The sequence below is a fragment of the Elephantulus edwardii genome, unplaced genomic scaffold (assembly GCF_000299155.1).
Source record: "Elephantulus edwardii isolate Elephantulus edwardi_28Jun2011 unplaced genomic scaffold, EleEdw1.0 scaffold00241, whole genome shotgun sequence".
Lineage (NCBI taxonomy): Eukaryota > Metazoa > Chordata > Mammalia > Macroscelidea > Macroscelididae > Elephantulus > Elephantulus edwardii.
This window is the reverse complement of record NW_006399991.1, coordinates 2,753,554-2,767,500: the sequence shown is the minus strand read 5'-3', so window position 1 is coordinate 2,767,500 and position 13,947 is coordinate 2,753,554. Positions and strand designations below refer to the sequence as shown.

Below are 13,947 nucleotides of genomic sequence, written 5' to 3'. Positions count from 1 at the left end.
GGCTTCGTCTGACATACTTTGGACATGTTGCCAGGAGGGACGGGTTCTTGGAGAGGGACATCATGCTTGGGGGGGTGGAGGGACCGCGCAGGAGGGGAAGGCCCTCTATGAGATGGATTGATTCAGTGACTGGGGTAATCGGGGTGGGTGTGTCAGAGGCAGTGCAGTTGGCGCAGGATAGAGCAGGGTTTAGGGCTGTTGTGCCTAGGGTCGCTATGAGTCGCAAACAACTCGATGGCACATAAAAACAACAGCAAAGTGAATCTTTAAAAGGACTAAGAATGGTAAAATCTTTTATTAAATCTGAAGATTACAAAATGGCTTCCAGTAACAGATCATTAGTTCTGTCTACAATATAGAGGTCAGATAGTTCCTGATTTAGGACATACCACAATTTATGACTGCTCTTAAATTAAGATTGCTCTTAAATCTGTCAGGATACCTGGAACTTTTCATCTTCCTGGAAAGAAGGCAAAATTCATGGAGACAATATGGAAAAAGATTGCTGTGTTACGTGAAGAATGCAGGATGCAAGAATATGTAATTTAAAGTTTGATACCACTCATGTAGACCTGGAAAAAGGGAAATTGAAAGTTTAGGATTGAATGTATTTTGAAGAGGACAGTAATTCTGTCTTAGAAAGTGTCAAAATTTTCCATTGTAAGGATTAACTGTAGTTTTAAAAAAGTTCAGTCAGGGCCTTCAGTGGCATGAAGACATGGTCCTGGTTACTGGTTGCTTTGAAAATTGATAGGCAGATTCTGAAAGCAGTGGGATGCTGCTGTGAAATACATGAAGAAGAAAAGGACTGTACAGACAGTTCTTAATAATTTTCTGATTGAACACAGTCTTGATTCATTGAGTTAATCCATATGCTCCAGAACCTTCCACAAAAAGAGGACCTACTATAACTTAAAAAAAAAGTCAGTGTTGTTCAACCGGTCTTCGTTGATGGAGTAAATTTTTATTTTTTAAAATGCATATTTGCATTTCCAAGGGAAGTATTAAAAGAAGATGGAAAGAATATACTGAGTCACTGTATCGAAAGGAATGGGCAGACACAGAAGAATTTCATGAAACAACATAAGAGCAAGAGCCTGTGGTGATGAAAGAAGAAGTTCAGGCTGCTTTGAAGGAAATAGCAAAAAATAAGGCCCCAGGAATAGATGGTGTACCAATTGACATATTTCAGCTAACAGATGCTGCCCTGGATGTGCTCACCAAGTTGTGCCAAGAAATCTTCAGAACAACCACTTGTCCAACTGACTGGAAGAGATCTATATTCCTTCCCATCCCAAAGAAAGGTGACCCAACAGAGTGTGGAAACTATAGAACAATCTCCTTGATTTTTACATGCAAGCAAGATTATACTGAAGATTTTCCAAAAATGACTGGAATAGCACATCAGCAGAGAACTGCCAGAAGTCCAGGCTGGGTTTAGAAGGGGTCGTGGTACTAGGGATATTATAGCTGGTGTTAGATGGATCTTAGCTGAAAGCTGGTAATACCAGAAGAATGTCTGTCTATCTGTGTTTCATTGACTATGCAAAGCCTTTTGACTGTGTGGATCATAGCAAACTATGGCTGACTCTGAGAAGAATGGGAATCCCAGAACACTTGATTTTGCTAATGTGAAACCTATACTTGGACCAAGTGGCACTAGTCAGAACAGAGCACGGGAACACTGCATGGTTCAAAATTGGGAAGGACGTATGCCAGGGAAGTGTCCTGTCTCCATACGTTTTCAACCTGTATGCAGAACAGATTATCTGGGAGGCTGTGCTCTCTAAGGAGAAATGTGGGGTTAAGATTGGTGGAAGATCTATCAAGACTTTGCATTATGCAGATGACACAACCCTGCTTTCTGAAACTGAAGAGGACCTGAAGCGCTTGCTGCAGAGTGTCAAGGACTGCAGTCTCCAATATAGATTGAGGCTCAATGTCAAGAAGACAAAGATTCTCACCACTGGGCCATTTGGCAGCATCAGGATCTATGGTGAAGAGATTGAGATTGTTCACAACTTTAGTTTGCTTGGCTCCACAGTCAACACTCTTGGCACCAGTAGCCAGGAAATTAAAAGGCATATTGCCATGGGAAAGTTAGCTGTTAGGGACCACTCCAAAGTACTGAAGAGCAATGGTGTCTCTCTGGAGACTAAAGTGCATCTGATACAGGCCATGGTCTTTGCAGTCACTTGTTATGCATCAGAGAGTTGGACAGTGACTAAGGAGGATAGAAGGAGAATTGATGCCTTTGAGCTGTGGTGCTGGAGAAGAATATTGAGAGTACCATGGACTGCTAGGAAAACAAACAGGTTCATCCTGCAAAGGGTTAATCCGTGTGGCTCCTTGGAGGCAGAGATTCCGAGACTCCGTCTAACACACTTTGGACATGTTGTAAGGAGTGGTCCGGTCCTTGGAGAGGGACATTATGCTTGGTAGGGTGGAGGGACTGCGCAGGAGGGGAAGGCCCTCTATGAGGTGGATTGATCCAGTGACTGGGGTAATTGGGATGAGGGTGTCAGAGACAGTGTGATTGGCACAGGACAGAGCAGAATTTCGGGCTGTTGTACATAGGGTTGCTATGAGTCTCAAGCGACTTGACGGCACATAACAACAACAGCATATTTGCATTAAGATATTTCTAAGTTTATATGTAGGGTTTCCAGTTTCCAAAGACTATAAAGAAAGATTGGATTTACAAAGAAATCAAACGAATTGATTGCTGTCTAATTGGTTCCAACTCATAGTGTTCCCCCTCATGTTTTGAGTCTGTAAATTGCAGTGAGAGGAGATAGCTTTCTGGCTTGGAACCACTGGTAGATTTGAACTGCCAGAGGTCCGCAACCTGTGGGTTAGCAGCACAGCTCACTGTGAACTATATTGCCAGAGCTCCCTGGAGAAACAAGGAAACTGGTAATAAAATGCGATGATTAAAAAAAAAAAGAAGAGGTGGATCGGGAGGGAAAGAAGGAAAAAAGATTTAAAACTGCTAGATAGTGCTGTTTCTAGTAGTTTTTAATATTTTTTCTTTTTATGTAAGGCTCAATTGCAAGTATAGTTAATATTTGTATATATTATTGATCATTAAATAGTGTAATTTTAACCTGTTGGTTCTTATGGTATATATGTTGAGCTTAGGAGAAGGAAAAGTTGCTGTGTATTTATATACCGTTTTATTGACAATGCAGAGGTATTTGACTGTGTAGGTCATAATAAACTACAGTTAACATTGAGAAAAGTAGGAATCCCAGAACATTTATTGATGCTCATACAAAAGTCTTATCTAGACCAAGGAGTTGTCTGAACAGAGCAAAGGAACACTGCATGGTTTAAATCAAAAAAGGAGTGCTTCAGGGTTGTATCCTTTCTCCATACCTATTTAATCTGTATGTTGAGTAAATCATTCAGGAAGCTGGACTCTATGGAGAAGATTGTGGCATCAGAACTGACAGAAGACTCATCAACAATGTGTGCTATGCAGATGTTGTGGCTTTGCTTGATGAAAGTGAAGAGAACTTGAAACACTTGGCTACAGAACATCAAAGACTACAGCCTTTAGTATGTATTACTTCTCAACATCAAGAAGACCAAATTTTTCACCACCATGCCAATAAGCAACATCATGATTGTTGGAGAAAAGATTGAAATTGTCACTGATAATGTCTTACTAGACAGCAGTGTTCAAGAAATCAAAAGATGTAGTGGGAAGTCTACAGTCAGGATCCTCTCCATTGAATAAAAGTGACAGAAGAAGAATTGATTCCATTCATCTGTGGTGTTGGAGGAGATTACTGAATATCACATGGACTACCAAAAGAGTACTTCTTGGAAGCAGAGATGGTGAAGCTTCATTTTACATATTTTGGTCATGTTGTTAGGAGAGGTATTCTTTGGAAAGGGACATCAGGCTTGAAGGTGAGAGTTAGCAAAAGAGGAAGACCCTCAACAAGGTGAATTGACAAAATGTGCAGCAATGTGTTTGACTATGTCAGAGATGATGAGAATGGCACTGGATAGGACTAGTTTGATCTTGTTGCTGTGAGTTGGCACCTAACTACAAAAGATACCATTAGTTGTGTCTCTAATGATGCTGGTATAAGATTTATATACTTGACTGATAAACGAAAGATTGGAAATTTGCATCCACCCAGAGATGCGTTGGAAGGAAGATCTGGTATTTCCAAGAAAGCAGGTATTGAAAAATCTGTGAAGCACAGTCTTGTTCTGACAGATGGTGACTCATGGCAATTGGTACTGGTGATTAATAGACGATTGCTTAGATAATAATTTTCTTAGATAAGCATTTTGTTTTGCTTTTAGGCATTGTGGTGTGACTTCATTTTATCACAGGATAAGTCTGAAAAGGCCTACAGTAAGTTTCTTTTTGAAATTTTATAGTTCTTAATGTTTTTATCTTATTACTTCATTCAAAATAGCTGCTTAGTGCTTTAGGCTAAGAATCTAAAGTACAGTAAAGAGTTTATGCTTTTCAGATTTAACTCTTTAGAATAAATTCTGTAAGTCTTGTACTCATTTTTTTTCAGGTAGTAATGAAGTGGAAAAATGCATATGCATATTGCAAAGTTCGTGCATTAGCATGCATAGCATTGAAGGAAAGGATTACATAGCTTCCTTACCTTTTCAGGTAAACATGAGTGTTTCCATATTCTTTTAGAAAAACATTCTTGAATGAATTTGCTTCAGAAGCATTGCTACTCATGCATATATTATTATAATAAGGAATGCAAATTTATTGTTTTTCTGTAGTTCTTAAGAGCCTAATGAAGTAAATTATGACATATTAAAGCACATCAAGTGATCTTAACTTTTAAATTAAGTGAAGTAGAATGTTTAAAAGGTCCTTTTTGAGAAACTTTTGCCACTTTATATATAAAGATTAATTTTAGTAAATAAAGTACATATGTGATACTCCCTTTTCCGTTTTTCATGATTTTCATGCCTAATGCTATACTTCTATCGTGTTTTCAGTTAGGGTACCATTTTTAGCTATTAGCAAGAATTTCAGATTGAATTCCTTTTGCTCCTTAGAATTGTTTGATCTTTTAATATATTATAGTGGTGTTGTTTTGTAAAGTTAAATTGAGGGAAAAGAAAGGATAATATTTTGTGTTTCTGAAAACCATTTGATAAAAGGTAATTTCTTTCTGTCCTATGTCCTCTGCCTTCTTATCTTTTTACCTGATAGGTTGCCAATGTCTGGCCCACTAAATATGGACTCTTGTTTGAGCGAAGTACTTCTTCACATGAAGTACCTCCAATTCCATCCAGGTATTTAATTTGCTCAGCTACAGTGTGGGAGAAAGAAGGGCATTCTCCTCCCATGGGATTTAATCCCTCTGAAAACCCTCTGTGCATCAGCCATTGGTCGGTTCCAACTTGAAGGCATATAGCAACAGCAAGAAATGCAGTTTTTCTAGCAACTTTTGTTTTATGTTGATCCTAGGTAAGATTCTTTACCCAAATTTCAGGATGATCAAGTCTCTCCTGATAACATATACACACAATTTTTCTTAATCTCATTATTGTACACTTAGAAGTTAATTCTTTCTGTTGCACGTACTGTATCTACAATTTCTTACTCCCAACACCAGCAGAAACACTAAACAAATGATAAGATTTGTTTTGTAGCTTTGTCACTTTTTCATTCTATGGGCAAATCATTAGAACTTTCTTAGTTTTAGATTCTTTAGCTATTACAGGGCTACTATTTTTTTACTTCTTGACGGTTTTGTAAAGCTTGAAAACGAGCTAGTGGCATGTAGTCTTCTCAGAGGATAAACCAACTATGGATCACACTGATGCACCAGGAGGGCTTGGAGGCCCTGTGATGGGAGCCTTTGTCCGTTTTCATGGGCACTTCAGCAGAAGGTCTGTGGGGCCATGGGAAGGGCCAGAGCTCAGGGAGGCAAAGCTGAGGAGGAGGAGGAGGAGGCTCCGTCACTAAGCTGGGTCGTCTGGTCAAAGACATGTTTCTCCTTGGAGGAGATCTGCCTCTTCTCACTGCCCATCAAGGAGTTTGAGATCATTGAGTTCTTCCTGGGGATATCCTTGGTGGATGAGGTCTTGAAAATCATGTCTGTGCAGAAGCAGACTCATGCCAGCCAGCAAAACAGGGTCATGAAGTTTGTTGTCATTGGAGACTATAATGACCATGTTGGTTTCGGCATTTCAGTGCCTCAGGGAGGTAGTTCCTGATATCTGTGGGACCATTATCCTAGCCATACTCTCCATTGTCCCTGTGTGGTGTAGCTACTAGGGGAAAAAGACTGGCAAGCCTCACACTAGTCCCTGCAAGCTGACTGGGCGCTGTGATTTTGTGCTGGAGCACCTGGTCTCTCCACCTTGAGGTACTGGAATTGTCTCAGCCTCATGCCCAAGAACTGATGATGATGGCTGGAATTGACAGCTACACCTCAGGCAGGGGCTGCATAGCTACCCTGGGCAACTTTGTCAGTGCCACCTTTGATGCCATCTCTAAGACCTACAGCTACTTGACTGCAGGCCGCAGCAAGAGACTGTGTTCCCCAAGTCTCCGTACCACACTAGAGTCTTCATGCAGAGGACCCAGGCTCCGACTATGGACACCACATAGTAGGGTTTGTATAACTGAAATATAGTGAATTCAGTCACTTACAAACAAACAAAAAACAAAATACAACAAACCACCACAAAACCAAAACATGAGCTAATATATGTAATGCTCTGATGCAGAACCTAGTACATACTGGCTGTGTAATAAATAGTAGGGTGGTGGTGGTAGTAGTAGTAGTACTAGTAGTAGAAGCAGTGGTAGTAGTGGTGGTGGTGGTGGTGTGTGTATGTATGTATGTTTGAGTTATCTCACTAATACAAGTCTCATTTTTAAAAAACCTAAGACTATATGCTTGGACCCACCTGATAGACTACACAGGAATCAGACTGACTACATCTGTAGAGTTGATGGAGCAACTCAATGTCAGTAGTCCAAGAGCTGACTGAGTAGACCATTAATTTTCTATAAGTTAAAATTAAAGCTGAAGAAAATTAAACAAGTCCACGAGAGTCAAAATATGACTATGTGTCTATCTCAACTGAGTTTAAAGACCATGTCAAGAATAGATTTGATACATTGAACACTAATGACCGTTGAGTTTTGGTGCTGGAGAAGAATATTGAGTAGACCATGGACTGCTAAGAGAACAAACTGGTCTTTTCCGGAGAGCATGAAACCAGGCTGTTTCTTGGAGGCAAGGATTGTGAAGCTCCGTCTGACATAGTTTGGGCATGTTGCAAAGAGGAACTAGTCCTTGGAGAGGGACCTCATGCTTGAAAGGTTGGAGGGATGACTGCACAAGAAAAGATGACCCTGGATGAGCTAGATTGACATAGTCACTGGGGTAATGGGGGTAGGTGTGTCAGAGATGATGAAATTGACCCAGAATAGAGCAAGATTCAGAACTGTTGTACATATAGTTGGAGTCAACATGACAGCATCTAACAATGATAAAAACTAGATGAGTTATAGGATTACATCAAGGACATCATTTGTGAAAAATGCAAAAGGTCATTACAAAGACAGGAAAGAAAGAAAAATCAAAATGATTGTAAGAAGTCTGTGAAACTTGCACTACTACTATTGGCCTCTTACAAAGAGAGCCAAAATAAAGGATGGAATGCTGAAGTTAGCTAGCTAGACAGTATTTCTGTCAGATGGCAGCTTAGGGAGACAAAGCAAAAACATTACAATAGAATGTGCAAAGAATTGGAGTTAGAAAACCAAAAGGGAAGAACACGCTTAGCATTTCTTAAGTTGTAAGACTTGAAGGATTCTATGGGTAAAATCTTCAGTTGTTGTTATTGTTGTTGTTGATTGCATTCAAATCAAGCATGACTCATGGAGACCCTATGAGCAAAAGACCTGAAGCCTTTTTATAACTATCAACTTTTATCAAAGTTCATAGCGTTACTGAGGCATGTTATTTAGGAAGTGGATGCCACTGCTGCTTCCAAAAAGTCTTGAAGGATCCAGGAAATGTCAAAAGAAGATGGAAGGAATACTGAGTCACTTTAACAAAAACAGTCAGTTTACATAGACTGTTTCAGGAAGTAGCATTGTACTGAAGGAAGAAGGCCAAGCACCACTGCAGGCACTGGCAAAAAAATAAGGCCCCAGGAATTGATAGGATACCAATTAATGTGTTTCAGCAAACAGATGCAGCCCTGGACATGTTCACTAGTCTTTGCCAAGGAATTTGGAAGACAGCAATCTGGAACAAATAGTGGGTGAAATCCATAATTGTTTCTAAAAAAAGTGATCCCACAATGTGAGAGTTATCAAAGTATATCATATGTAAGTAAAGTCTTGCTGAAGTTTATTAAATAATGGCTAGGGCAGTACATAGATGGGGAATGGCTAGAAAATTAACTTGGATTCAGAAGGAGGGATATCATTGCTTATGTCAGATGGCTCTTGACTCAAAGTAGAGAATACTAGAATGATACTATGTTTTAATTGACTATGCAAAAGTATTTGATTGTGTGGATCATAATAAGTTAGAACACGGAGAAAAAGGTGAATCTCAGAATAATTGTGCTTATGTGAAACCTAAAATCACGAATGGGGAGTCTTGTATCATTTCCTCCATCCTATCTGGTCTGTATGCTGAACTTGAGAAGCTGGACTATAGGAAGAAGAATGTAGTATCAGGATCGGAGGCAGATTCATCAAAAACCTGTATTATGCAGCTGATACAACCTTGCTTGCATAAAATGAAGATTTGAAACACTAGCGACAGCCTTCAATATAGATTACTTCTAAACATCAAGAAAACAAAAATCCTCACCACTGTACCAGAAGGCAACATCATGATAGATGGAGAAAAGATTGAAGTTCTCAGTGATTCAATTTTACTTGGATCCACAGTCAACATCCTTGGTAGCAGCAGTCAGGAAATCAAAAGTTGTGTTGCATTGGGAAGACTCTGTCAAAGACCCCTCCAAATTTCTAAAGAGCAAGGATGTCAGCTTAAAGATTAAGTAAGGTGTGGCTGATCCAAGCCATTACATTGTCAGTTGTTTACTGTGCATCTGAAAGTTGGACAGTGAATTAGAAAGACAGAGGTAGAATTGATGTCTTTGGATTGTAGTGTTGGAGAAGAGTACTAAATATCCCATGAGCTGCCAAAAGAACAAATGAAATCTGCTTTGTAGGAAGTTGCCACCCGAGTACGTATTAGAAGTAAGGATGGTAAAATTTCCTTGGTTTTACGTAGTTTGGGCATGCTTGTCAAGAAGGACAGTCCTTGAGGGGAAAGATACCCACCAAACATACTGAGGAAGGTGGAGAGTCAGAGAAGAAGCCTCTCAAGCAGATGTATTGACACAGTGACTACTTTAAGGGTGTGGGAGGTGGTGTCAATGGTGCAGGATAGGCAAGTTTCAGATCTTGTTCATGATGTGCCCGTGGGTCGTAGGTGACTTGACACACAAAACAACATTGAAGAGTAGACATAGACACCACCCCTCATTGCATGGGAGAAGAAACAGCTTCAAGAAAAATTTCTTGTAAGTTTCTATCTTTGTGTTGAAGTAGAAAATGTTTGTTTTCCTACCTTTCCTTACAAAATAATGCAGACTTTTCCTACTGAAACAGGCTTATGCGCATTCCCTTGTGAGCAGGTGCAAGAAACATTACCACTGACTAAGTCCAGAAAAGGAGATGCTGACTCTGCCCAGTATTCTGTTGGATTTTTGTTGGGATAACTGCCTTTTCAAGTGTTCTCTAGAAATCTCATTTCCCTCTACATGTGTACATACAAGTAGGGAATTTACTTGCATGAGAGGAAGAGATTTTTAGGAGGGAAGTATAAAATGCTTTAAGTAACAGTATGCAAAAAAAGTAAAGATCCGGTTTTAAAAAGTCATGGGTTCTTGATAACTTGTGTAACCCCAGGGAAATTCTTCTTGGCAAGGAAAATGCAAATTTTACACAAACACATAACTCTTGTGTTCATTGATAAATTTATTATTTGTGTATTGCTAGGAAACCTTTACCAACACTGTTCAGCATGCTGTATCCACTAGATGAAATAACACCACTTATTTGCAAATCTGGAAGTAAGTGGGTTTTTTCCTAGAATTTCTTTTACTAAACTGTGTGTGTGTGTGTGTGTGTGTGTGTGTGTGTGTGTGTGTGTGTGTTTGAAGAAGAGAACAGAATAAAAATTAGTTTGAAAATTTCACTTAATAAAAGCAATACAGTTTAAGATACTTAAATGTTACTTTTGTATTATAAAATTTATGTCAAAGCAAGAACTTGTTTATCATCATTTTAACTGTTTAACAGTTGTTCTTTAAAATAGACTAAAAATTAGAGCCTGTCTGATAAATCAGTTATGAGTGCTGATATAGTTCTTAAACTTTGGATGAATTGGGGCTCTGGTGGCTTAGTGGTTCCTTGCTCAGCATGCCAGGACTTTGGTGATTGCAGCCAGCTTCTGCTCCCGGGAAGAACGATGGAGCAGCCTGCCTCTGTAAAGACTATAGCTCTGGATCCCAGGGGACAGTTCTCCTCTGTGCTGTAGTGTGGCTGTGAGTTGGAACTGACTCGCTTTACAGCAGCAAGGTAGAGATGACTCCATTCCTTGATAATTAGTGAATGATAGCTAGTTGTGCTAATAACTTTCGGGAGAAAAAGAATGTAGGTCCATAGGACCTAAAGTACTGCATAAAGTTTTCTTTTGTAAAAAAAATTTTCTTCTTCCAACCACCACCCCTTTTCTAGTATTTCATGAAGTTTTATGGGTTTATTTTGGCTCTTAAGAACATAATTTTCTGGGGCTCAGAATTTTTAGTATTTTCTTAAAGTTCTATATGCTTATCTTTAATTTTTAAATATAGTAGATGTGATAGGTTATCATAATAAGAACTTGATGATTATGCAGATATTTATAAGTATATACATAGTTTAAACAAATATTTATGGTTTTGATTAATCTTGGTTTTAGGGCTTTGTCCCAGGTACATATTCTAAAATACTAGTGTTTGTTTCTGTCTTTCTTTTTTGGGTTGGTAGACAATAGACCACAGACTATTTCTAGTCCATTGCTTGTGTTTAAAAATCTTGAAGGCTAGGAACAATTTTTACCTTTTTAGAAATCTAGATTAAAAAAAAATGTGATAGTATATGGCTCATAAAGCTCAAAATGTTTATTCTCTGACACTTTACAGTTAAAAAATTGTTGACCTTCTATATTATTTACATTGATAAGAATTGCAGGTGACTTAAACATTTTTTGACTGATAGTGATGTGGGGAATTACTTATGAAATTAAGTAGAATTGGAAGCAGTAAATACAATACAATTTTATTTATTTATTTATTTATTTACAATTCTTACTTTGCAAGAACAGAGAAATGTTTTTCTGTGTGTGTATAGACAAAAAGCTGTAAGGGAAAATCCTAAAGTATTAGGAGTAATATTTCAAAATAGAATGAGGAGTGAAGTTATGTTATGTAGAAAATACTCATTTTTTATAAGTGGGATCATGTTTTTATTCATGGTATTTAGGAAATAAACATATGGAAACCCATCCTGAATGAAAGTACTGCTAGAGAAGTCAAACTTTTTTTTTTTTTTAAATTTCTTGTTGTGTACTGTCGAGTTAGATCTGACTGGTATAGGAGGAGATTGCCCCTCCTTCTCCCGCAGAGCATCTTTTGTATTTGAGTCGTGTAGTTTCTTGCCACTAGACCACCAGAGCTCCCTAAACTCAGACTTTCTTGACAGAATAGTTACTGCAGTTTATAGTGAAATCAATTGTTAACTGAATCTTGGACCTTCAATGACTTTTTACTGGTGACTGATGAATTTAATGGTTCTTCAGCACCAATCTTGAAAAATTAATTGGTGTGTGCAAAACTGAAATTTGTAAGGTTCTCATCTTTAATGTATTTAAGGAAGTTGATGTCTAAATTAAGTTGATTAAAGAATCAGGGATTAATTATGTGATAAAATAATAACTTTTATGCCTTAATTGTCTTGGATTCTTTTTGTCTTAATTAAGGACTCAGCTCCTAAAGAGTAGTCTCATACACTCTATTGTTTTTATCTGATTATTTCTGTTATGTTTTGAAGGTCTTTTTGGTTCATCACGTGTGCAGTATGTTGTGGATCATGCGATGAAAATTGTTTTCCTCAGTACTGACCCCTCCATTGTAATGACCTATGACACTGTTCAAGGTCTGCATTCTGTGTGGGATCTCCGAAGAGTCAAATCAGAGGTAAAGATGAGGGAAAGGCACTTCCCCTGAACATAAAAGTGCAATTAATACAGATACTTTCACATGCTCTTGGAAGAATTATTTATGAATAGATTCAGAGTCTCATGAAAATAATTTTACTTAAATAATTGCCATTTACTCTGCTTTTTTGAAATGGAAACCATTATTTTAATCTAGTTAGAGGTGTGCGTCTTTTCTCACTCTCCTGTTTGTTTGACTTAAGGAAGAGAGTGTTGTTTTCAAGTTCTCTGAGCAAGGGGCAACCTCTCAGAATGTAGCTGCTGGCAGCTCGCTCACAGCTCACCTCAGAAGCCTCTCCAAAGGAGATTCTCCAGTGACGTCACCTTTTCAGAATTACTCCTCCATTCACAGCCAGAGCCGCTCAGCCTCTTCACCCAGTCTGCACTCCCGTTCACCTTCCATTTCCAACATGGCAGCTCTAAGGTGGGGATGAAATGTGAAAAATAAGACTCCCTGTTTTCTGAGCTTCTCTTCTGTTTTGAAGGATTTAAAATTTGATAACTCAAGTATTTTTATTGAAAGCCGCCATCATCCTGTTTGTGCCGTTTTACTATGACTGGCAGTCTCTGTCACTTTTCTTTGATGAATTATATTTAGAACTTGCTAATGTTTTTCTTTAGATTGGTTGCCTCATTTTCTACCGCTCACTAGTTAGCAGTTTGACATTAACGCCAAAATACTTCGGTCTTTTTTTTTTGTCTTGGATTTCTCCCCTCCATTTATTTTTATTATAGGCACACACATATACATTATAGATTGGTTGCCTCATTTTCTACAGCTCACTAGTTAGCAGTTTGACATTAATGCCAAAATACTTCGGTCTTTTTTTTTTGTCTTGGATTTCTCCCCTCCGTTTATTTTTATTATATGCACACACATATACATTATAGATCCTTCTAATTATACAGGAACATAGTTTTGACTTTTTAATGACATTACTATTTTCCTGAGGCAGAAAAGGAACACAAATTAAATTTTAGTTTTAAAAGAATGAGTTCTCAAAAGACTTTCCAGGTTTTTAGACTATAGTCAAGTACTTAAATAACTACTTAAAAGAAATTGTGTTTCTGACAGGGATGACGCCAGGTTAGCTCTCTGCATAGGCTGTTGGTAAGTGGGTAAGTGAGCACGTTCTGAGTGTGATAGCCTCTCATTTTCTGTTTGACTTTGCAGCCGGGCGCATTCCCCTGCATTAGGGGTGCACTCTTTCTCAGGAGTGCAGAGGTTCAGCCTTTCAAGTCACAATCCATCTCCAAAAAGACACAGCATCTCTCATTCTCCAAGTAGTACTTCTAATGACTCCTTTCTTGCACCAGAAACAGAACCAATTGTTCCTGAACTTTGTATTGATCATTTGTGGACAGAGACGAGTACTAATACAAGGTATGGAGTGTATAGTTTTGTAGTCAAAGAAAAATGATGCTAACAGACTTGGAAAGTACACTGTATTTTTCTGAAAGTGTCTCTTCTTTTTTAAATTATGATGATCAGTCAGTTATTAATAGCTACAGAAATACTTAGAGATACATTTTAAGGGCAATTAAAATTCAGTAGAAGATATTAATGATAATTAGTTAAGGTGATCATAAAGTAGTCTTTTTTTTTAATTAAATTTTATTAGTTTTAATTAGTCTTTTTTAT

General features: G+C 38.2%; 1 protein-coding gene across 1 annotated transcript in view; it reads left to right on the top strand.

The window, feature by feature from the left end:
• The window catches only part of ANAPC1 (anaphase promoting complex subunit 1), a 199,411-nt gene that overhangs the window by 13,181 nt on the left and 172,283 nt on the right, over positions 1-13,947 (top strand). The window contains exons 3-9 of the mRNA XM_006898935.1: positions 4,324-4,375; positions 4,548-4,648; positions 5,210-5,292; positions 10,046-10,119; positions 12,140-12,285; positions 12,509-12,729; positions 13,480-13,689. Of these exons, the coding sequence (XP_006898997.1) occupies positions 4,324-4,375; positions 4,548-4,648; positions 5,210-5,292; positions 10,046-10,119; positions 12,140-12,285; positions 12,509-12,729; positions 13,480-13,689 (887 nt within the window). The remainder of the gene's footprint in view (positions 1-4,323; positions 4,376-4,547; positions 4,649-5,209; positions 5,293-10,045; positions 10,120-12,139; positions 12,286-12,508; positions 12,730-13,479; positions 13,690-13,947) is intronic.